Genomic DNA, 25,252 nt, shown 5'->3' with positions numbered 1-25,252 from the left:
TACACACTGGAATCCAAGGACTCTTGAACGTTGAATTCCAGGCTGGCAGAAAGTGTGCATGTCCTTTCTGAAGCATAAAGAAATGGCCGCAGTTTGGATATGGAAGTCCCCTAAGGACACAAGTATTAACACCTTGGCTATTGATAAGGCTCTTTCGGAAGGTGAGAGCACCTGTAAGAGGTGGACCCAGGAAGAGTTCTTAGACTATGGCCTTTGTATTTTGTGCCTGTAGGGGTGATAGCAGAACCTTCCCTCTCTTGCTTTGGTTTTTTTTTTTTTTTTTTTTTTTTTTTGGTTCATTTTTTCGGAGCTGGGGACCGAACCCAGGGTCTTGCGCTTCCTAGGCAAGCGCTCTACCACTGAGCTAAATCCCCAACCCCTCTTGCTTTGGTTCTTACCTGCCCATGGTTAGCCTGGGCACAAGGCCAGAACCAGGAAGGCTTATGAACCATAGTTAGAACTCTAAGCCAAAGTAAAATCCCTCCTTTGTAAGTTTGATTATCTGAAGTGTTTGTAATGCAAACCTACTAAAACATAAAAATCACGATCCTTTTGCTCAAGATCCTTCCCTGCCTTGTGTTACTCTTTTCTTTAGAAAAACCTCCATCTCTGGATAACTGGACTAACAAAAACTGGTTCAACATAATAAATGATATGAAGCACCATGGTAATTAGTTAAGTAAAAGCTATTGAAAATTTTAAATGTGCATCTTCTGTATTTGCGATAAAGTCACATCCATGGTGTTGAATGTTTCAAAAACGAATTCCCTCAAATAGTTACTAACTGTTAGGTCTTTTCAAAGAAGAACATTGTTGCAACTGTAAGTGACTGACGTCTCTAAAGTTGATGTTTCATGGGGTATTTCTTTCCACAGCAGCGAGGAAGCCCATAACTATTTTTATCCTTAGCATTCATAAATCCTATCAATGCAGTCTTTTGATTGATGGAGCCTGCTGTTCCTCATCAGCTCTGGACATAGCTAGGATGCTTTCACAGAGAACAAATGTGCCCAGAGAAGACGCAGTGATGACTAAAGATGGGTGCAATTATAAAAAAGCACGGTGTCTGTGGCTTGAGAATCCTACAAATGTATACTTTAGATCAGTGCTTTTCTATTGCTTTAAGAGACCAACCTCCATCCTTTTAATTCCTCCGACCCCTCGACCGCCATAGTAGGAAGCATCCACAGTTGGCCATTTCTTGTTGGGCAAAGGCTCTTCCTCCTCCTCCTGTGGAGATTCAGTTTTTAAAAGTGGATATAATTAATTTATTAAAATGTTGTTTACTCAGATGCGGTCACATTGAGATGTTTTAAATTATTCCATTGTTATGGGAAAGTGCAAAAATCATATGTGGCATATACGGTATATTTATAATCTCACACAACATTCTACAAGGTATGGATGACCTTCCCCTCCAGCAGATTCTCCCTCTATCACCCCTTGGCTAACAGAAGTTGCCTTTTGAACTACAAGTATTGTGTGCTTAAAGCAAATGTGCTCATCAATTCATACTTTAAAGGATTGTTCAACTTGGGGCCGCATTTCAATGACTTCATGTTTCTGTATAAATGTAACTTTGAAGTATAAACTTACAATGAAAAGACAAACATTAAAGAGGCCCTGGAAACACACAATACTGAAACACCCCTTCCCTTACATTGCTATTATGATGGTGCAGCTAAAAGAGTAATACAATAACAATTATCACTCTGAAGAAAATAGTGGCGCCTTTCAGCTACCAGATTGGATATTTTAACAATTTTTAGATAAGTGTCATCAGGACCATTAATACAAAATTCTAAAAATACATCCAACCTTCGTGTACTTCCGATACCGCAACCAGTCTGACTATATCTACCAAAGACGGTCCCATTCCTCTAGTACATTAAAGAAATCATAGGATAAAAAGTTGCAGTTGGTTTTCACAAATTAAAAAGTAGATACTTAGCTGTCATGTAGATAGAATTGGTCCAGTTTTGGAAAGCTATTTATATAAAAAAATAAAACAACTCCACATCACTTTCCCAGGTACTCACTTACCTCCTTTGGTGGAGAAGGTGGTGGGGGAGGATCCTTAATAACCTGTCACAAAATAGAACAAAATAAAGTGTAAAATGTTCCACTGCACAAGAAAAAGTAAGAGTGTACAAAACAATGACGATTGTGGCAACTCCACAGATGGGGATTAAGATTTATGACAAACGGTATTCAATGATGCTGACTTGAGGTTATGAAGTATATATCCCCTTTTTTATCTTTACCAATCTGCATATCCAAAGGAAACACTACTGTCAGCATTTCATTCAGTAAGATCAAAGCAACCCAAATTTCTTTCCAATGTATCATTCTAGAGTTCACTCTTTCCAGAAGCTGACTACAAATGGCAGAAGAAACCTATAATCTCTTTCTTCTTTCTAGTACCTTCTCCAAATCCTTCCCAGGTCCATCAGATTTCTTGAAATATTTCTCTACCTTCTCTCTGACATATTTATGGTATTCACAGAGAGCTCTATCTTCTTGCCCAAGATTTATCAGAGTTCTTGAATTTATCTAGCTTAAAAGCAAATCTCCTTGCAAATGTCAATATTAGCTTCATGTGTGCCTTGCCTTCCCACAGTGGAATTGGTACAAAATATTCTTTTAAGGATTTAAGGCAGAAGGGAAATGGGGAAGTCAGGAGGAGGAGAAGGTGAATGGGTGGAAAGAGGAAAGAAAATGAGGAGGAAAAGGAAGAGAGGAAGGGAAAGAATGGAAGCAGGAGTAAGAGAATAAAGAGGGAAGGAAGGGGGGAACTACAGAAAGGGGAAAGATGAAGAAATAAGAAAGGATTGTTTTTGTTCTGTTCTCTCTGTCACAACTCAAAATCAAGGACTTAGAATTCCGTGAACTTTAAAGATGTCAAACACATTTTTCAACTCAAGCAAAGTACACACAACTAAAACTTGAATACTCTAAAAAATTCCCTACGTAATGGTTCCAATTATGTTTAAATGCTGCAATAGAAAAATGCACTGCTTCATAAAGCATCATTTGACTGGCAAGAAATTCATCATCTGAAAGTTTTTTCCCCACACAAAGCCAAAACTTCTCTCTAACAGTTTCCACTCTTCAGCTCTGGTCTTGGAGTCTGGAAGCACATGCAAGCACACACACAATACACCAAACACACACACACACACACACACACACACACACACACACACACACACACACATACTCACAATTTTTCTTCCTCATGAAGAAAAATTCCTGGTTTGGAGGCTATAATAATTATTGAATTTCTATTGCATTTCTATTTGGGAGCTAAAGACATAACCCATTTTTAATAAAAGGGTTATGTGTTACCTGGGTTATTGTGTTCATTTTTCTCTAGAATGTATTTATTAGTTGCTAACACAACTACAGTCTTCTTAACCTAAAATAACATTTAAATAAGGCTCAGCGATTATACTCAATGTCGTTTGGGGCAAGGTAGTTAGGGTCTCATGCTTCCTTGCTTCTTCTCAGCATTTTAATTGATGGGTTTCAAAAAAAAAAAAAGAACACACAAGGTTGGCAGGGGAAAGCAGTAAGAGAGAGGAAAAATTGGAGGGGAAGGGTCAGGGATGGTAGATTTCATCAGAGCATATTATAAGCATGTATTACTTTACTCAAAAAAGTAAAAATTCATAGGAGAAAAATATTACTACTAATAGCCACACTCTTTGGAGTCTATCATTACAATACATTTTCACATTTTCATGAGCGGCTACGTGCCATTCTTGTGGTAAAAATTAAACAACTAGCTTCTTTTGGTACCTTTAGTGAGTCTCCATTCTAACTCATGTAACTAAGCTAATATCCTTCTAACAGAGGCTTAATCAATCATCTCCCCAGTCAACGTGAATTCCAATGCACACAGCTCAAATGCAGAAAGTATTAGATTTTATTGAAAGGCTTTGGAATTTGCATCTCACTTGGTATTTCACGTGTTCTCTGGAGTTCTTTCACCATAGGAAGATCAAAATATACCCTACTCTTCCACTAAGACTGAATATATCTTAGATCACTTTCGTTCATAGTAAAGATTTCAAATTTACTCTTATAGCATGTACCTCTTGCACAGAGAAATAAAAAATGAGCAGAACCTCTAGCCTGATCCCAGCATCCTGAAGATCACTGTCCAATCCCATCACTAACTCCTCCTTTTCACTTCCTAGATGCTCAGTAATAGAGGAAAAATTGAGTTTCAAATGAAGATCTTTCTGTGAGGCTGCAGAAAATGGCTCAGGAATTAAGAGCAATTACTGCTCTTGCAGAAACCCAGACCCATTTGCCAGAACTCACATGGTGACTCACAAGCACCCACAACTCTAGTTCTCGGGGAACCAATGCCTTCTTCTTTGTAGAGTCTTTTATGCATGTGGCACACTAGCATATACTTAGGCACAGTGCACATGCACGCACATTAATAATTTTATATTTAAAATTTTTTGTGTCATCACTTCTATCTAACTCACCCAAGACAAGAGTTACATTTGTGTGTTTCCATTTTACTGGAAAACTTTTACTGAGTGCAAACCATATTATGGAACTAGCAAGTCTCTTTGGAGTAGATCTGCATGACCCAGCTGTACCAAGCCTCTTTGGAGTAAATCCAGGTGTTCTGTGGTCAGAGTCCTAAGGTCTCTGTGATCGGTCATCAGTCTCCACAAAGCTATGTTGCAACATTCTCTCCACATGTATCTTACTCCAGCCAGACTGATAATCCCCCTACTCCCTTCAAATATACGGACCATTAGTGTTTTAGGTCATGATCAATTTCCAAGTGAAATATTGACAAAAATGTGAAATTATATAGAAAGAATTACATAGAAAGTGAAATATTGACAAAAATATGAAATTATATAGAAAGAGCTCCATCGAAGTAAAATACTGTCAATTTCAATGAAATATCATCATTTTTTTCTCAATGAAACTAGAGAACTAGTGAGTGTAACAAGAGTAAGAGATACATACGATCATCCCCATTTTCAACATCTTGGAATAAATTGGATTAATATTAGGTCCTCTCCAATGTGAAAAGCCTTATAAGAAAATAAAAATACATACATCACAACATTTTTGATAGATTTCTTATTTTTTTGACTTTCCATAATTGCATATGTATAATTACATATGTATAATTATATATGTATGTGCATACGCTTTGTATTCATCTCATTCCAATAAAGATTCTTTCAGAGGTTATTTCTTCAACCAATATAAAAATATCAATGTGTAGGACAAATTTTAAATTTAGGGAGATTTTGAAGTCTGAAAGTACACATGGTTAATAATGAAAATGAAGCCCTACATTTTACCTCAGTCAAGTCTCAGTCTACTGAGAGACACGCCCTTGGTCACAATGGTAGGAAGCTTCAAGGCAGGACCCAGAGCCCCCAGAACCCCCAGAACTGAGATTGGACCTTGTTCTTCTCACTAACAGTGCCTGTCCTTCACTTGTGTTGTCATGGGGTAGACATTTTGTCCTCTTTTGTGTTCATGATCCTATAAGATTACTCTGCTGATGCCCATTTTAAGCATAGCAAAAAAGAAAGCTCTAATTCCATAAAAAGAAAGCTCTGATTCCAACATCCCCCTTCACGTATATGCAATGAGAAAAGACTAAATTAAGACCCAAGTCCATCACTTAAAACAATCTACCTCCAAACACCGAGTTTAGCTCCACTATATGAGGGATATTCAAAGTAATAGTCGGGAGACCAAGGAAAAGTCTGTGGTAGACCAGTTGTTTCCCAAGTAGTGTTACCAGGAAATCGTACATGTTAGGAAATTAGTTACATGCAGCGTGTGCTAGAGATGAGGCTTACACCATTTCAGAGAAGCATTGCACATCTGCCATTAGACCCAGTGTCACTTAGAAATTTCAGGACAGGAAATAAACTAGTTCTCTTACTACATTTGAGACTATCCCTCTCCATGCTACCACGTGGCCTGCTAAGCAACAAAAGGGAAAGGAAAGGAAAAAAATGCATCGCCAATGGTCCCTAAAGCCAAAAAATGACAGGAGTCTACATGGAAGCAGGAACCTGCACGCCAGGAAAATTAGTTTGGAGGAGAGAAAGAAAAACTTAGCACGGTCCAAAAGCATTAAAAATAACAGTCGTGAGAAACCCGTTCTTATATTAAATAGTGCAAGAGCACATTCACTCCAGAGAAGAATGTATTCATGTGCACCATATTTCATGAGAATGTGCAGGTTTTAAAAGGCATAATATTGCCTAGTTGCCAGGATTTTTTTCCACTTAGCATCCTTCAGATCTGTATTGAAAATTCTGGAAAACACTTCCACCACTTTATGAACCATATGGAGAGTTTGAGTCTTCTCCAATTTTTTTTTCCGTTTGTTATTATCATCATCGGGGTGGGGGGGGGATTACATCTCATCTACTTAGCTGCTAGAATGAAGATTTCAGTTTGGAGGAGAGCCGATTTCTTAAAAATTAAAAAAAAAAAGTTAGCTGCTTCAGGCAACAGTCCTTTTGGTCGGCTCATTAACACGTTTCAAATGTTCGAGTGATGTGGGCATCTTTGCGCTAGGAAATGTCAGCACGAGAGCCTGCAGCCAGCTTGATGCGATCATATGTTCTGATACTCAGAAAAAAAAATAGTGAAAGAACTGTCAACATTGAACTGCTTTGGATTTTTTAAAAAAAGATACAGTATGATGATTGCAGAAAAGTAGTATTTCAGAAGTAATTTCTGCCAGTAACTCCAAGAAAGCCATCTAAGTGCTATGAACCTGCAGAAAACACTAGGTATTTACAGAATTTTTAAATATATATATATGTATATATATATATATTATTTTCTCTCTTCTCCTTGACAAAACGATTGATCAAGGAGAGTGCTTTTTTCCCCCCTAGAGGAACTTAAGCTTAGGTTCCCTTAGATTTATACTTGGAAAGCCCTCTTCAGAATCTCTCAGTTGGACACTGAAAACAGTCCAGTTAGTTTGTCCTTCTTTTCTCTCTTAGCAAATGCACTAGTTTTCAGAGAATCTTACCTTGGACCGAAAAAACCAGCAGCCAGAAATCTACACAGTAAATACAACCTATTATAGGTCACATGGGGCACAGGGAGAACAGTATAAATGTATATCCCGCCAGGAGTTAGGAAAGGTGCCGCTGTTAAAGACCAGGAAGAATTTGATACCCTTTCCAAAATGATGCTGTTGGAAAATGTCACCATGGAAGCAACATCCTAGCATCTATCACACTGTATTTCAATGAGGCAACCGGACATAAATCATTTTAATTAATGGTGCAAGGAAGGCATATTAAAATTTAAATTACTTCTGTTTCATAGCCCATTCCTCCCCAAAATCGGGCCTCTCTGAAAGTAACTCAATAAATGTACCAGGAGCCCTCCTCAGCAATAAAAAGCAAGTGTAGTAGAGAAGCGTTATTACGTGTAAAGGGAACAGCACAGCTGTTGCTGGCTAAGAAAATTATTCTACAGAGCTCTGGCTGGAAACGTAGCCATGAAGTTTAACTTGTAAGTAAATTGTTCTTTAAAAAGGCAACTTTTAAGTTGCCTTCGAATTTAAGATGCACAGAATCTTTCTGTAACATCCTGAGTGCCCTACAGACACAATGAATGCAACAGTGTTTTCTTGAGGATGGAGAACTTTGGCTGAGGACACTTGACCCACACGGACTGCATTGTTCCCAGCATAAAATCAATGGTATTTGCAGCTGTGTACCATGCTCATTGACAATAATCCAGAGAGCCTCTGTTTGCCACCTCATTAGCCTTACATCTGTAATTCTGTGGAGTGTTTGGCTATCCCAAATGATGCTACTATCTGGCTGTCGTTTCTGCTGTCCTGTTTAGTCAAACAAATCTGCTGTAAACACGACCTATCCTCTAAGCTAATACAGCAATGAAAACATCCACATTTTCTGATCCCTTATTCTCCTGTGTGAGCAGTTCACAAACACTACGCAACCTCCAGATGACGAATGGTAGAGCCTATTCATCCAGCTTCCTGTAAGAGCTCTCTTGTGAAAATACAGATAGATAAAGCCTCCTGGGCCGAAATTGGCTCCTGTTTCTGCCAGACATGCAGAGGACACAAGCTGTGGCATTTTCAACCACAATCACCCTTCTCTTTCATTCTTAAAAAGTACTCCTTAAAATGAATAGCAAGATGGAAAGGTATAAACAGTCCAGTAAAAACACCTGGAGTGGTCAGTCTATAATAGACACCTTGGCCTTTCCTTTTGTTTCTGATGATCTACTTTAATAAGCTGGTGAAGCTACAGAAACTTTCTCATACTAACAAAAACGTGAATGCATGGAATTGGAGTACTTGAATAATGGTGAAATTACATTATAGTTACAAATATATTCCATTTGCCAAATCTATTAAAGGTCTGTAGCAAGGACAGAAATGCTTCTTTATTAACTTACTAAATAATGACACTGAGTAACAGACACAGTGCCCATCATACCTTTGAAGTATGTCCTAGTCAGGGTTCCTATTCCTCCACAAAACATCATGACAAAGAAACAAGTTGGGGAGGAAAGGGTTTATTCAGCTTACACTTCCACACTACCTTTCATCATCAAAGGAACTCAGGACAGGAACTCACACAGAACAGGAACTTGGAGGCAGGAGCTGTTGCAGAGGCCATGAAGGGGTGCTGCTTACTGGCTTGCTTTATTATGGAATCCAGAACTACCAGCCCAGGGATGGCACCACCCACAATGGGTCTTCCAACCCTTGATCACTAATTGAGAAAATGCCTTACAGCTGGATCTCATGGAGGCATTTCCTCAAGGGAGGGTTCTTTGTCTGTGATAACTCCAGCTGGTGTCAAGTTGACACGTGAAATCAGCCAGTACAGTAGGGATGCAGGTACAGTATGTTTCAAAATTTCTTGAACTACAGATATGTTATAGAAACCGTGCTTTCTTCTGGGACAATCTTCAGAACTCATAGGACCTTCAGAGACCATAAGCAAAGAATGTAGGCAAATGATAGATTTCCGTTACAAGTAGATACAAAGACTTATTTTCCATGCAAATGCCTAATCCCCCTGTTAGAAAACCCCTGAGGGTTGCATCTAAGTGGGCAACTTCCTAAGAGCTAAATTGATTCTCCTTAAGATTTTATTACAATGAAGGATTCTGATTTGACAGAAATACTAACCGTGTTTTCTATTGTGTATTCATTTTTAAGGACAAGTTTTCAGTGAAAACGAAAAGAACCAGGCACACAGGGTAAAAGCTAGAAATTCCTCCCAGCACAATATGTTTCCACAGCCAACAGGGCTTATTTTATAACGAGCCCCTGACCGCTCTATTTTAAAGTTGATGTGGGTTGATACTGTAAAGTTGATACAGACACTACCTCTCTCAGTGTCTGAGATGGCCGAGTTCAAGAAGATGCCCCAGAAGAATCTACTGGACATTTATTTGTTATTTGTTTATGTTTATAGCAGTGGGCATATCTACAATAAAGAGTGATGGTGCTGCCTGCTTTCATAAACTTGCTGAGCTATTGGGGAAGATAAATTTCAAATAAGTAATCGCACTAACCGATTATTATTTCATTGCTTATTTTTATGCTTACTTACATATTGTACATAAAATGCACCACGTCACCCTTTGCATTTGGACTAGAGTCAGTGCAAAACAGTTGAGAAGGAGAGTTTCTGATTTTCATTTGTGCCTTGTGTTCTGGAATCAGGCTGGTACAGCTAACGGGGGCACGTGCTGACTTCATCCATACCCTCTTCATCAAAAGGTGCCAGGCCGGCTACTCTCTGCGGGGTAAAACACCAATCCCTAGCTTTCAGAAGAGTCACAGCACCACAGCTAAATTTGAAAGAAGCCACGTTAGGAACTTCTTGGAGGTAGCGCCATCCTGAAGAACCTGTCCATGGGTCCCTGCTTTCTGATGACGCTCGTCATACCTGCCTAGGCCCTGTGTGAGAATTATAATGTAATACTGTTTTCATCTCACTCGGAAACTGGAAGTCAGACCTAGTTGGTACATAAAGCATCTTGTTTTGACGGTTAACCATAATGAACAAAAAAAAATGGATTATTCTATTTTTTAATTTCATTACATTTATTTATTTATTTATTACCATGATGGAAATATGGAAGACAGAGAACAACTCTGGGGAGCGAGTTATGCCTTTGCACATGTTGGGTTCCAGCTACTGAACTCAGATCATCATGCTGGGTGGCAAGTACCTTTACCCCTGGAGCCACATCTCCTGCTTTCCAAAATCCATAGCCCTAACCTTAATGGTTTCCGACTTGGGAATATAAGAATCAGTCTAGAGATATGATTTTTCTTAGTGTTTGGACAAAAAGTCATCAAGAACATGTGGTTTAAAACACTAAAGATTTTTATCCATTCACTCCTGGAAGTCACAAGTTTGCAGGGAGTGAAAAGTCAGCTGTTGCTAGCAGCTTCCTTCTGCCGGCTGTCATGGAGACTGTCCCTGGCCTCTCCCAGCTGCTGCTCACTTCAGCATTCCTGGTCTTAAGGTCTGGCTGGTTACAATGTGTCTCTGTTGTGCTCATAACTATTAGGTTATGTATAGGGCCTAACTAAACCATTCCAGGCGATCTCTCTATTGCAAGAGCCTAAATAATTCAGTCCTCAAAGCTCCTCAAGTCTCTCCAGTGAGTGCAAACTTTCTAAAAGACATAGGACACCATTTTGAATGAGGGTCTAATTAAAACCTAAACTGTCTTCTGCAGTGGGTCTCAGCTTAGCACTTTTCAAAGCACAGTGCAACACACACACACACACACACACACACACCCCTAAAATGTCCTTCACTAACTGCACATTTTCTTTATTATTCAAAACATATTTGAGATTATAAGACAGTCAGGTGCCTCTGAGGCTGTCGTTCTTTGGATGTTGCTACTGAGTACTTAGGGATCTTCACTTGCACTTCTAGCCCACATTTCTTTGCTTCCGTATTAAAATATGAAATTTCATATCGTATCGAAGGCATGTATGATTCTCCAGTTCCTAGTAGTTGCCACCTTCTACATGACCACACCCATATTCATCAAAGGCTGAACGAAGAATTTTGCCTGCGCCTTATACCAGCTTTTCAACCTCATTGGAACACATTTGCTACAGTTCACTTCCCACCGAGGTGTGACTATATGAGTTCACACTCAGGTCCGGCTGCTTTTCATTCTGTTTCTAAGCAGAAAGCTAAAGTGGTTGCTCTGTCCAACGCATTTCGGACCTAGTGAGAAGCCATGCTATTTCTGAAGCTAGGAGCTCCTTCTGAAATCCTGTAATACAACTGAAGGGACTTCTTCACGCCTTGCATATCACAGGTTCATGGTTGGTTATCTGCTGATCCTCAAGGAAGAATGGACCTATATCACCAGCTGATGATAGGATCTCCTTTATAATATCCAAATTTGATGTTCTAAAACTACATTCTACAATAATAACAACTTCCTGAAATCTGTCCTTATCAGTATTTTTTTATGTATCTTTAAGGGAACAATCACACAGTCTGATACTTTTGCTCCCTGTGACCAATAGGAAATGAAATTACTAACTAATGAAGGGAGGAATCTGCCACCGTGAAATTTAAATTAAAAATGCGAGGAGCACAAATCGCATTAGGGCACCTTTTTGCTTTTTAATTTGAGACTCAAGAATGCCATCCACCCCCAAAATAGCCATAGCTAAGGTCATCAAGATTGTATCAGGGAACTTTTTGAGCGTAAACCACTGTGGCAGGAACTTGATGAGTTCAGCAAAGAGACAGGAAGAGTCCTGATGTGTGAGTTAATAATGCTGTGCCTCCTCTGTGGGACCCTGAGGTAAGGGATCCCGAGGCTGCCTGGTGAAAGCAGACTGTGGGATAGGTGGTAAGAAGCATAGACAGAATACAAAGCATGGCCTGACACTGTGGGAAGTTGGCAAGGGGGAAGGGGGAAAGGCAGTCAGTCTACTGTGTCATGGGCTATGGAAAGTGTACTGACATAAGTAACCCTCTCAAAACAACAATACGCTGAACATACTTGACAGATTTTTCTGGAATAACCTGCTCTATAAACTCTAGGTAAAAGGGATTAAGTAAAATATACTAATATATATATATGTATGTATATATATATATATGTGTGTGTGTGTATTAACATATGTGTATATGTGTGTATGTTATGCTATTGCGTAGAAGACTGAATAATACCTCTGTAGGGATGCCTGTAACTTAATCTCTGGTGCCGTGAATAAAGAACTTTACATAGTTAAGGGGTTGTGATGATTAACAACCCTGAGATAACGGCCCCAACTGGGATCTATAGGTCTTTAACATGGGGCAGCCTTCCCACTTGGATTCAGACCATATGCAAGTGAAGAGAACATACAACACAGAGGTATTGGCTCTAGGGGTGATAAAAGAGGTCACAAGGTAAGGTGCCTCTTTAAACAGCAAGTGATATGGATATAGACTCGGCTCCAGAGCCTCAGAGAGGTGAGGAGCACCAGGGAAGCCTACCAGCTCAGTGAACCCTACAAGAGACTGCAGAGAAACAACCATTAGGTAAAAAATGTGTTACGTGGGTGGTGACCTGCTAGGACAACGAGAGGGGGGGACTCCACAGTACCAAACTCTTTGATGGGCTTTCTGTGAACCTGAACATGGTACAAGCTGTCTGTCTGTGTCTAAAAATACCTGTTTAACTGAGAGCCTAACCTCTGCGTTGGATTAATCTCTAAAACATGTTACAGTTGTAAGATAAAAGAACATCCTGTGTCATAGATCTTCAAAGATATGCACTCCATGAGCATGTAGAACAGCCACAGGCCCACAACTCTCATGATGATGGTAGAAAATGGCGTCCGTTTACCAGAACTATTCTTGAGCTTAAATGGAAGGACATTCATGCCAACCATCCCCAACCTTTCTATACTTCTCTCCACCAACCTGAGTTCCAAAGTGTCTTTGACGTGGACTTCATGCTGGATATTGACGTGTTTCCTAGAATTTATTGTAGTTGTAAAATAATCGAGATTCAGGTTGCCAACTAAAACTTTTCTGTTTTAATCGCTGAATTAATTAATTGATTTGCTGGACCATGTGACATTTATTCGTACACCAGGCCTTATTTGGTATCATAGTGCTTTATAAAGAAAATAGGAGTTGAAAATTCTTCTTACCACTTTGCAGCAAAGGGGCCAAAACCACCACATCAAGGCAGCGCCCAGGAGCAGCAACAACACCAAAATAGCTATGATGGCTGCAATCCCGTTGGACTGTACAGGGAAAAGATAAACAATAGAAAGAAAGGTTTAAGGTCGAAACGTACATGTTCTTTTTTATCCTTTGAAGGAGAAAAATGGCGAAACAGTATAAGCTGAGATTCTGTTCTACTCTTTTAAAAGTTATTAATGTATTTTTTAATTATTAATTCCTTTCTATTTCACTTCTTGCATGTTACGTCGTGTGAAGATGGTTAGCAAGAAACCCAACATCTTCCAACATGCTGCAGACTGATTTAAATATGTCTTAAAAGAATGTGAAAACCACAGCTTTTGAAGATTAAGCAAACGGTCCGTTAGGGACTTTTGTGCACAGGCAACAATTTCATTGGTTCGAGTCCAATTTCTTCCGGGCAGAATTTCCCCAGGTTTTATGATGACTCAGCAGTAATTACTTTGCAATACTTGGAGGGTGAGGTAGATATAAAACACAGGTCGATAAGAGAAACAATGACTGTTGCTATGAGTGTCTCAGTGAGACTTCAGTCTGATAAGTCCTTCCTTCCACTGACTTCAGGTCATGCTTCACATATGACACAGGTTAAGACCTGTGCTTACATTTCTCCACTGTCTATCCGACAAGTCCCTCTACCCTCTGGGCACCTGCTCTGGGCCCTGCCTGTGAGCATCACTGTAGCAACCACTGAGTCATCCTCCAGGCCTCAGGCCAACTGTCTCTAGCAAGAACCCTTCCTAGGATTCTCCAAATGCCCACTGGATCAGACACAAATTTAGAAAGAATTTCTCTACATTTTAAAGGCAGCGTTTTTTAAATGGAATTAACTGTGAGGTTTGGATTTTTTAATTCCATGTTTCTGTCATGACTGTGCATCTCTGAGGAAGTCAAGGCCATTTTTAATCAGCCTACCTCTCGATCCTCCTTATTTGACATTTACAAACTATATACCAAGAAAGTAAACTCCAAATCGACCGGACTCCACATGACACGAGTGTCAAAACGGATATCAACACTTTCGCTTTGTAAACAGAACTTTGCACTGACTTTACATGAGAACACTGTCTCTTCCAAACCCACCATCTCTGGGATCCCCAGGAAAACCATTTTCATTGGTCGTCTTTTGTCAGATTTGTTTGTTTTTAAAAACAGAAAGAACTCAGGGAAGAAAAACAAAGAGAAAGAAGTACTTGATGGAGAATTTTAGACAAACTTCTAAATACTGTCTTCTTAAAGTTAACAGAAGACGACTGAGTATAGATGAGGAAAATACAGGAAGCTGGTCATCCTTCCCCACAAGTTGCACACTTAAGACACAAACCACACCACCCCCACAGGCAGTTTACAGTAAGTGCCAAACTAGGTAGACAGGAATATATGGGAAAGCACTTCCAAGAAGTGGTTACATGGGAAACTGCAACATACTCTGAGAGAACCCTATGCATTCTTGGTCTTACCTTCAACAGCGGGATCTTGTGGAGATCCTCATCCCCCAGCTTAGGCCTAGCAACTCACACATATACTCTCGATGTGGCTGTGCTATACAACTTCACAGAGAACTCTGTGAACATCCAAATCTCCCCCCTTTTCCACATCTATACCCTTTTCACAGATGAGGAAATGCAACTGAAGGCCATGAATCAGCAAAAACTGTGTGGTCCGTTTGTTCTTCCTATGGGTATTCAATGAACAAGAAACTCACAAACCTGTGCTGACTTTTGAAATACTAAGTAGATGGGCACTTAAAATTCTTGATTTTTGTTTCCCTCAAAATCAAGGGCTTCTATTAGTAAGAATGACAAAAAGCAAAGCGTCGCCACAAAAGAAATAAACATTGAGTGTGGTGACGCTGTCATCCCAACTGACTCCAAAGACTGTCTGCTAAAATTTAAACTAGACTACGTGTGTTCTAAAGGACTAAGAATCTCACTTTCCTTTGTGTTAGGAAGCATGATGGGAAATAGAATGGAGGAAGCGATGGTCTCAAGCTACCTGACCTTGAGTCTGTTTGTACTTGTCCTAAACACGAGCTCGACTCTCTGTGTACAAATCCCAGCTTCTCCGTTTCCTCTGTTTTCATTGTCAGAGCTAACATCAGAGCACAGAGCGGTCGGTGTGGTAGAGGAAGTAATCTCATGGCTCGTATAACTTCATAAACAAATTAAGAAAAGGCCAAGCATGTGAGCTGACGCCATGGTGCGGACTTGAAGCCAGATGAGGAAGCTTATGCAATTTGGTCCTGTTATCCCTAAATCTTTGTCACGATCACAAACCAAAAGTTCCTCACTTTTACTCAGAAATGCAATCCGTAAACATCCAGTTGAAAAGTCCTCAAAAATATTCAACCCATGGTTGTCACTTCTCTTGGATTAAGTGGGTTCTATATACAGAACAGAAATCTAAAAATACTTCTAAACCATATATGAGGAGCCAGTACTATTTGCTAGAGTGTTAAATGGGTGCCAAGTCCACTGACTGGATGTGTACTCATGTAGCCCTTGGGTAATAACATGGACCTTGAGCAAAATAATGGCACTGTGAAGTCTGAGGAAGGGAGCTTAATAGATGCATGGGAGAACCTGGCAGGCAGTGCTTGAGGAAGGAGGAGCAAGTGGGGGAACTGCGGAGTTATAACAAACAGCCTTTCAAAAGAGAGAAGCCACTGTGGTGGAAGCCTAGGGTCTGAGAGAGTGAGTGGCACTTGAAGGGACAACAGAAACCTCTGGAAGGCTGAGGCCCGTTCTCTGGTAAACATCACATGGGACTGGTGTTGCACACAACTCCAAGAATCACTTTGCAAAGCACTAACATTTGGACAGGCAGGAGTTTTCCATATCATCACCACCAAATGACGACTGTCACTCGGACACATCTGTCACCCAACAGTACCAAAAGGTAACTCTTCATATTCTACAAGATAACTAATTATCTTTCCCACACCTCAACAAAAAAAAGGGGGGGGGAAGACTCTAAATATCCTTCTTACTCCCACGAATTAAGCTCTTTGACAAAATGCTAGAGCTTTAAAATCTACTGAAATTTAATCTCGTCTTAATCATCTCCACCACCAGTCACCCCAACAGGACTACTTCCTTTCCATGCGTCTTCGACTACAGGGCTGCTAAGAGACTTGGTGTCAATATTTTCATCCTGTTCGTTTTTCACACACTGGCCAGAGGGGATCCCTGTAGGCATTAAGTGTGTGTCACTGTTCAAGCTTCTTTCCATAACTGGGAAGAAAGTCTCGAAGCCTCTCAGTAACTCACACAGGATCAAATGTCCTACACCCCCGTACACCACAGATTCTTCCTCATCAAGACCCCAGTTTTCCTGACATGTCTCCACTCCAGCGCTGACCACCAACTCTTCTTTAGAAACTGTCCTACCTCAGGCTTTGGCCATCTGGCCTATCTGCACAGAACCTTCCGGTAACTCATGGTCTTGAGAACTCACTCTGTCACCTTTCCAGCCTTGACTCAAACGTCATTGTCTCCATGAGACTCACCTTGATCCCTTATTCAATGTTTAATACTTCTATCTCCAGCTTTTCCACACTTCTCACATACCAGTACTCACTTTCCAAACAGTTTATTCTTCAACAACCTTGGGAACAAGTCTCCTAAGAACCCACCAGGCTCAGAGTCATTCTATCTCGGAGTCCATACAGCCAACTAGCTCTTGACTGCAAGACAGAAACAAATACCTGTTTCCATGCCTGCAAGGAAGAAAGATTTTTAAAAGGGAGGAGGGTGTGAAGAAGAGTGAGAAGGACAGAGGAAGAGTGTCATTTCAGTGAGCTAAGACCCGAGCGACTAACTTCACAGCACAAATATTTGTTAACCTCAATCAACCACATCCTGAGATGAGAAAACCAAAAGATTTCAACATCCGCAAAACCTAGAAGTTGCAAAAAAGGATTGCTGTCTACAGAACAGAAAGAAATGTTAATAAAATTATCCAGAGAGTTCAAAAGGCTCAAAGGCCTGTGTGGATACTTCATTTTTCCTACAACATTGTCTTACAGTGAGGAACAGATATCCCTAAGGGGCAACAGTGTATGCCTCCCTAATCCATGCATAAAAACATGATGTGGGAAAATGTTAAGCTTGCTATTTGGACTTTTGGAGGAAAAAAAGGATTTCTTGTGTTTTCTTTATTTGCTGGGCAGTCAATACAGTGTGTCCTGTTTTTATGTTCTACAAACCAATATCAAAGGTTTCTGTCTATATACAAAATTAACTAGTAGGGGAAAAACTGTCTCAGTGGATTTTATATTTTAAAATACTGAATTTTAGGTAATGCAAATAAATAACTCAACCAAAACATAGTTTCAAACTTCGCCATTACCAAGCTCTCAGAAGAGATTTCTTACTTACATGAGAAGGCACAGACTGAGTCTCCATGAACAAAATGACGATGTCACCTTTAAACACTCACTAGTAATTTCAAAACTTGATCAGCATTTTGGTTAGTAAATTCTATCTTCACAATAGAAAAAAAAATACTTGCATAGTTAACCTCCTCAGAAGACTGCTTTGTTTCTATTTTCTTACTTTTTTAAATCTAAAACTATTACTTTGAGAGATTTCATAAATAATAAAATGTGATGTATTTTAGATAGCCTTTAAAAGAGATCAAAACAGAAAAAAAATGAAGATAAATTCTACAAAAGTTTCCTTGTCCTGTTGTTTCTCTTGGCTCATGGCTTCCATGTTTAATAGAACTCTAGGTTTGATCTCATGATAAAAATCATTTTAAAGGTAATTAGCTTTTTACTCACACATTCTGTGGCTGTGATTGTTAAGGATCTTGAGACAGCAGACTTCCCGTCATTAAAGGCGATTGAAACTTCAAGAGTTCTACAAAAAGAGTGAAGAAGCAATAATTAAGTCAGCTAGGGGATGCTGGAGGTGAAGACTACTTCATCATTACCACAGCTTTTTTAAGCAATCAGGACTTTTATAGTTTCACAGGAGACTCAAGGCAAATTGCTTTGGCGAAAGTCTTGGATCTAGGATTCAACTTGATTTCAAACCTGTTCTATCGACACTGAGGCAAGAGGAGAAAAGACACCATGAACACTGTTACGGTATGTGTCCCCTAGATGTGATAACTTTGCTCTACACAGAAATTTAGGCACAGAGAAAGATAACACTGCTTAAGATCTTACTCAAAACTCACAAATATCCCTGTTAAGAATATCTCTTCTAACATACCCACTTCAAACACTCCTTTTTTTTTTCTTTTCTTTTTTTTCGGAGCTGGGGACCGAACCCAGGGCTTTGCGCTTACTAGCCAAGCGCTCTACCACTGAGCTAAATCCCCAACCCCTCAAACACTCTTTCTTAAGAAGACAGTGTAAGCCAGAAAGGAGGGGGATTTTCAATTTAACTGAATGCTCGCACTAATTCAAAGTAGAACGCCAAATGGCCTTTCATTGCTGTTAAATCAAATTGCTTATTCTGCAGAACTTGGTGTTGACTTGTTCTGTTTTCATGACTGAGCATGACTGAATCCAAAACAAACTTTCCTAATTTCCAACTCCCATGCTTTCACCGGAGAGGTCAGATGACAGGGAAGACTTAGTTCTAATTGGAGAAAGGATTATTTTTATTCATAATAACATATTCTTGTCAGGGTCATCTCATTCACTCCACTTTAAGAGATGAGCAGAAATTGGCTGGAGTTGTTTATAATGCAGCACTTGGAGTCCAGCAAAAATATTCACTATTTCAGCACTTAGTAGAGGGAAAGAAGAGCCCAAAATGAAAGATTGAAAATTAAGTCCATGCCTTCCTGTAGAAGAAACACATGTTGAGTCCTTAGCTATCCAAAGTAACTATTTATCTTCAAATGACATTCTAGTATAATAGGTCCAGGTCACTAAAAGGGAAAACAAGGTACACAGATAAGGAAATCGCCAGAAGCCTTTTTTAAAAATATATGGTTCTTGTTGTGTTGTAAAAAAGTTAGAGAGAAGCCAGGGATATGCTTGTCCGAGGTATGGTAAGGTGTGGGGGGAGGGGTGCCTCTGTGGATCCATGTTGAGGCACCCCTTCTTCCCACACACCCTCCTACCGTGCACCCCTCCAGGTACTAGCCACAGTATAGTATAGAATAGAATTTATTTAGGGCAAGGGGAGGAGAATTCAGGGAGTAGAGACAGAGAAAGGCTCAGAGAGAGGAGGGTAGAGGGGAGATGGGGAAGGGGTGGGGTAGTGAGTCAGGCACACCTGGCTGTTAACTGTGGGGTTGGTGGGGCCTAGACAAAATGCCAACAAAATACACATGTAGTAGCAGGATCCAGGCAGAACAGTCAGCAACAGTAGTCATAAACTGAGTTCTTCCAATCATCCAGAAACATCAGTGTATGCTCACCGTACTCCATTGGCACTGGTTCCATTGTCCAAGTCAAGAAAATGAAGTTTCAAAAGGTTGACCAGAAGGTCAGACCTCTCTGACTTTGCAATCCAAGAACCTTCCCTTCTCCAGCATACCTAGTCTTAGTCCTCCATGCCTATAAAATATTTAGGGACTTATATTTAAATTTACCTCATAAACATTAGCCTAGGAAGCCTTATCTGTTTTTTTTTCTATAATCATGTTTTTTCATGCTTAACTACAGCACCATTTTTTCTACAAACTTGATACTTATTCTTGAAAATATATTTATGAATATTTATAATTTTTAGAGAAGAATTTCAAAATTGTTGCAAACATGAAAAACACAGTTGTTCCTGCTTTTGAATTCTGTTGTTCCTTTAGAGAGAATCCTGAAATTCCTAGTACGGTATAGCATTATCATGATTATCATTATCATGATTTATCATTATCATTGGCTAATGATGGTCCAAAGCACAAAGGTAGCTAAAAGCCACCCTCACCCTAAAGCTGTTACTTGGAATTTCCTTTGTCCCAAGGTTGCAATGTACAAAAACACAAATAGGCTGCAAAGGGACAGATCATCTTTATTTGTCCCACATGTGAACAAGATTTGAAAAAGCAAACATATTAATGAAACATGTTGGAGAATCTAGAGACCCAAGCTTGAATGTGTGTCAATCCAGTCTTAATACACTGCCCCTAGTCTATAAAAATAGGGAGTTACACCTATGTCAGAGTTTCTCCGTGGAAGAAATTGACAACATACAGAGATATTCCTTGTAGTGTGTGAAACTCAGGAGCTCGATGAAGTCTTTTAATATCCAATGAGATGTTAGAAGTGTTTTCAAAGCATCGATGTGCTTTTATAATTTTGCTACAGACACTTGAAAAACAGCATAGACAATATTGAATATACAAATAAACACAATATAGAAGAAAACAAGATTTTTCCCTAAAGGATTACTAGTCTACACAAAAATATTGACAGCTAAAGTGTTAAAAATTCCTCCAATCTAATTGCATGTAGACTATGTAAAGAAAGTTTGCAGTTCTATTTCCTGTTATAAAACAGCTTATTAAACCCAACACTATATGCATGGATGTATATAATTGCTTATTCTGCAGAACTTGGTCCAAATTGGTTGACGAGTTAAAGCAACAGTGGTGCATGAATTGACTCAGACACCAATAATTGTCACAAAAGGAGCACAGCCAATGTGGGGTTTGATTAATGTGATTATAATAACAAAATGAATCACAGTGTAACTGAACAGAAGACACGAAAACTTTACAATGGAGTGTGGCTGAGGTAAGGTGAAATAGACATGAGCATAGGTCTTCTGTATGACCGAGGCACAGATAATTCAGATTTGTTGTGAACAAAACATCAAAGTTTCCTGAAGACAGTAGCCTATAAGACAAACCCTGAAAAATGATTGGGAGTTGGAAAGTAAGACCAAAAAGGGAATCCTTGCCGATGGAGACCTGAAGGACAAGAGAGGCAGAGGACAGTCGAGCTGGACTTGTGAGAGAGTGGGTGGGACTGTGAAAGAATGGGGAAGACCTATTAGAGAGTGGGGAGGACTATATAGGGATTGGGGAAGACCTGTGAGAGAGTAGGGAGGACCCTGTGAGAGAGTGGGGAAGACCTGTGAGAGAGTGAGGAAGACCTGTGAGAGAGTGGGGAGGACCCTGTGAGAGAGTGGGGAAGACCTGTGAGAGAATAGGGAAAACCTATGACAGAGTGGAGAGGACCTGTGAGAGAGTGGGGAGAGGACTGTGTAAGAGAGTGTTGAAGACCTTTGAGAGAGTGGGTAGGACACATGAGAGAGTTGGGAGAAAACTTTAGGCTGGAAAAGACAGTAACAAGGACCTCTGTGAGGAATTATATCTCCAGGAACTAAGAAAAGGCTCTTTGAAGAGGCAAAGAGCATCATAAAAACATTGTAAAAATTAAGTTTTGCAAATGTCATTCTCCTTGATATTTCTAAGTGTGGGGCACACATCTGGAGAATGTGTTTCTAGAGTACAAAGACCAGTTACAAAGATCTGAGTCTGTTTCAGGAGAAATCCAATGTGGCACTGAACTAAAATAGAGGCCACAAGGGTGCACGCAAATGAAACTGAGAGATCTTATGCTGGAATCAAAGGGCCATGGACACTCAGTGTGTGCGGGAGGCAAGCAAGGAAAAAGCTGACTTCAATATTTCTATGTTACAAGTGGGTACATGGACTTGCATAGGGAGCACAGAAGGACCAAGCATGAGTTCTTTGCAACCTTCATGTTGACAGGAAAGTCAGGTGGGCATTTGGGAAGTGAATACATGGGATACATAGAAGCAAAGGTGGGATCTTGCCTGGAGATTTGGAGCTGAGCAGCAAGAAAAAAGCCTCTGAGGTGATTTTATAGGTCAAGAATCCAACCATGATGAAAATTGTCAGTTAGGAGACCCAGAGGAAAGCAGGCACTGGATGCAGATGCAATATCTGAAGGCGGACATAAGAGCATGAAGTCCTGAGAATGTGGACACATTCAAGGACTGGCCCAGTGCAGACAGCTCAGGAAGACAAGGCCCAAACAGTGCTGGGCTCTGTCGGCCACCACAGACAGAACTAGATACTTTGTACTTTTCCTGGTCATCTCAATAAGCTGTTCATGCCACCCCGAAAACAGGTTTTCAAAGTAAAAGACAGAAAGAAAAAAAAAAGAAACCTTTACAATGTTATCACAGTATGAAGATTTTTTAATTATATTTTCATGGACCCTGGTACTCAATTAATGGCTGATAAAGTTAAATTCAAACACACAAAGCTATTTTACAGGAGAAATTGGTATACAGCGTTCTGACTTATTGTTGACTAAATAAAATCAATTTGACCTGATAGCCACGGTGCCTTAGTACACCCACAGACATGTGAGTAATCCGAAATAGATCAGTTAGAGCCTCTCTGATCTAAGAAATGTCATGCTTCATGATAGCTGGTTAATATTTCAACCCATAGTAACCTAATTGAAATAGGTGCATTTGTTCCCAACATATAGACAGACAAACAGACAGACAGATAGATGGTAGACAGACTCATAGATTCTGTGAAGGATTTCCATTTTATGGTCCATTAACAAGGTTTTTTTTTAAAGGAACTGAAAATGTTGAAGACATTCGCTGGAAGCACTAAACAATTTACCTCCAATTTGCACACACTGAAAATTAAACTGGCAACCACTGAAGCTATTAAAATTGTGGTGACTTCAGATCTTAAGAACGCAAGCAAGCACTGCCATTTAAGACTCTGCAGAGTGTTCTTTGCCTTAGCTTTGTGAATGGTGCGGATTTTAAGTTGAAAAGTGCGGTCTCAGGTTCATGAGCAGTCGGAATCAGCCACTTCGACTTATAGGTACAGATGTAAGCTAGCGTTCTGTCTAACTGTGTCCATTAAAGATGTTAAAGGAATTAAAGGACTTAAGTAAGTTCCTTTTAATTCTATAGTTATATATGTATATGACCGAAACAAAACTATAGCCAGCAAGATTGACAGCTTTCGAGAGAAGCCAGTTCATATTCGGTACTGTGTGAATGTTCCCATGTAAGACACACTGCAGATGCCTCTGATGTTGCATTAGCAACAACTCCTCTTTAATAAGCTGGAGGATTTTAGTAAAATACTACGTGTGTGTGTGTGTGTGTGTGTGTGTGTGTGTGTGTGTGTGTGTGTGTGTGTGTGTGTGGTGTGTAGTGCTTCTCTTTACAGGCTAGTTTTTGCTTCTCCTTTCTTTGTAGCAGAAAAAGGTAAGTCAAACCCTTCCGGTGATAGACTGACTGATGCTTGGTGAGGTCATGTGTCCATCACTCAGGAGTCATGCCTTTGCTCAGACTTGGAGGCACGTGATTTAACATTTTCAACTGGACAACCTCTTGAGGGAAAGACATCCATGTGTTCAAAATAACCACTGTTCCTGTCAAAGGACAGTGCCCGTGGCTGTATCAGATACTCAGGAAAAAGAGAACAGTGCTGACCAAGCAAATACAACAGAGCATGCTGACTGGAATGATTAGAACACACTATGTTACAAAAAGAAAGGGTGAGCGTCCCATGGTGGGAGAGGATTAGAGTAGCAAAAAAGATCCCCAGCTTGACCTCCTTCATCAAGATTCGAGTGGTTATAATCCAAATAAAGGCATAACTGATGTCCTGGTTTCCAGGATGGCAAATTAAATCATCAAGTCTCACTCTTTACAAGAAAGAACAGATTGAATCAATAATGTTTGTATCACCTGCTGCCAACACAAAGGAACTGAGGACCACGCAGATATGGATACACACACATATGTGGGTATGTTTTTGCAAAGAAAGAGAAGCTTGATAAAAAGCAAAATTCAGCCAACCAAGAAAAAAATAAATGGAATTAGTCAATTGGATGCCAGACAAAATAAATTAGGCTTAATATTGAAAAGTAACAATGTTCAGGAAAAAAAATTAGCAAATTACCAAGTCCAGCCCTCACCCCAAGTCACTGTACATCCTGTATCAGAGCCTTGAAATGCCCTGCATCTGCCATCTCTAACTCCAAGGACTCTGTCTGTGGCTTCCCACGCTGCCTTATAAGAGGGATCACGCTATCACTTTCATCTGACTTAGATATTTATTTCATATTTGCCAGAAGATTCTGGCCAATGTTTTCGAAAGCACATTTAACTATACCATATGCCTCCTAAAGTCATTCCTATCAAGCAAGCTGTAGATTAAGGCTCTGCCTCGGTTCTGTTCCACTTTTCTTTCCTCACGATGTGTTTATGTGTGTTTGCCCAATTTACTCTGTTCTTTTCTGTCGAATTGCAGGTTTGAAACCTCACGTATTCCAGAGCGGCTGTGCTATTGTTGCTGTCTCCCAGAACAAGGTCGGAGAACAACCTCTGTGTTGCAAGCATGTGTGCTGAGGGCATAGCGTACCTGGAGCCCGCCATCTGGGGTAGGTACCCATCAACGAACATTTAGGAGGGCCCATGTAAAGTCAAAGAAGGCATCTTGCTATCGATGAGCAAGTCACACAAATAAACAAACCTACCAAAAATTTCGCTAAGACAATTTTCTTTAGTATATGAAGTTTTGAAATGAAAGGGTGTCCAATGAGAAGAGTTGGGAAAACCCAGCAACTTCCACATCTACTTTCTTTCCCATATCCTAAGATGTTGTTCATCTTAGCCAAAATTTCTATCAAGTAAATTTGGCAAACACTGATCTCTTTCAAAGAAAGCTGCTCGAAGCTGGACCCCACATCTGTTCAGCAGGGTTAGTCCTAGACAGGAGCCGCACAAGCATTCTAAATTTCTTTGCTTTGAAACTTGTTCATTAATTAAATTTGCAATCTGACAAACTCATACTTACATAGAATGCATTCTGATGATTCTCCCCCACGTCAGCTCTACATATCCTTTTCCCACATTCGAGTTCAAATATCAGTATTTGAACATAAGACACCTTAGCTATTCTGATAAGGCAGGCTCTTAGTCCCACCTCCCAAAAAACATCCGTCTTTGCCCTCATTTAAATCAAAATCCACAAGCACATTTTTATAAAAAAAAATGCATCACAAAGAGGAG

General features: G+C 39.9%; 1 protein-coding gene across 1 annotated transcript in view; it reads right to left on the bottom strand.

Moving 5' to 3' along the window:
* The window catches only part of Antxr2 (ANTXR cell adhesion molecule 2), a 141,742-nt gene that overhangs the window by 67,165 nt on the left and 49,325 nt on the right, over window positions 1-25,252 (bottom strand). Inside the window, 4 exon segments of the mRNA NM_001398916.1 lie at window positions 1,135-1,230; window positions 2,044-2,085; window positions 13,211-13,306; window positions 18,049-18,127. Of these exon segments, the coding sequence (NP_001385845.1) occupies window positions 1,135-1,230; window positions 2,044-2,085; window positions 13,211-13,306; window positions 18,049-18,127 (313 nt within the window).

Source organism: Rattus norvegicus, chromosome 14, assembly GCF_021556685.1.
Source record: "Rattus norvegicus strain SHRSP/BbbUtx chromosome 14, alternate assembly SHRSP_T2T, whole genome shotgun sequence".
NCBI lineage: Eukaryota > Metazoa > Chordata > Mammalia > Rodentia > Muridae > Rattus > Rattus norvegicus.
Note: the sequence above shows the minus strand (reverse complement) of the source record. Positions and strands in the feature narration are given on the sequence as shown.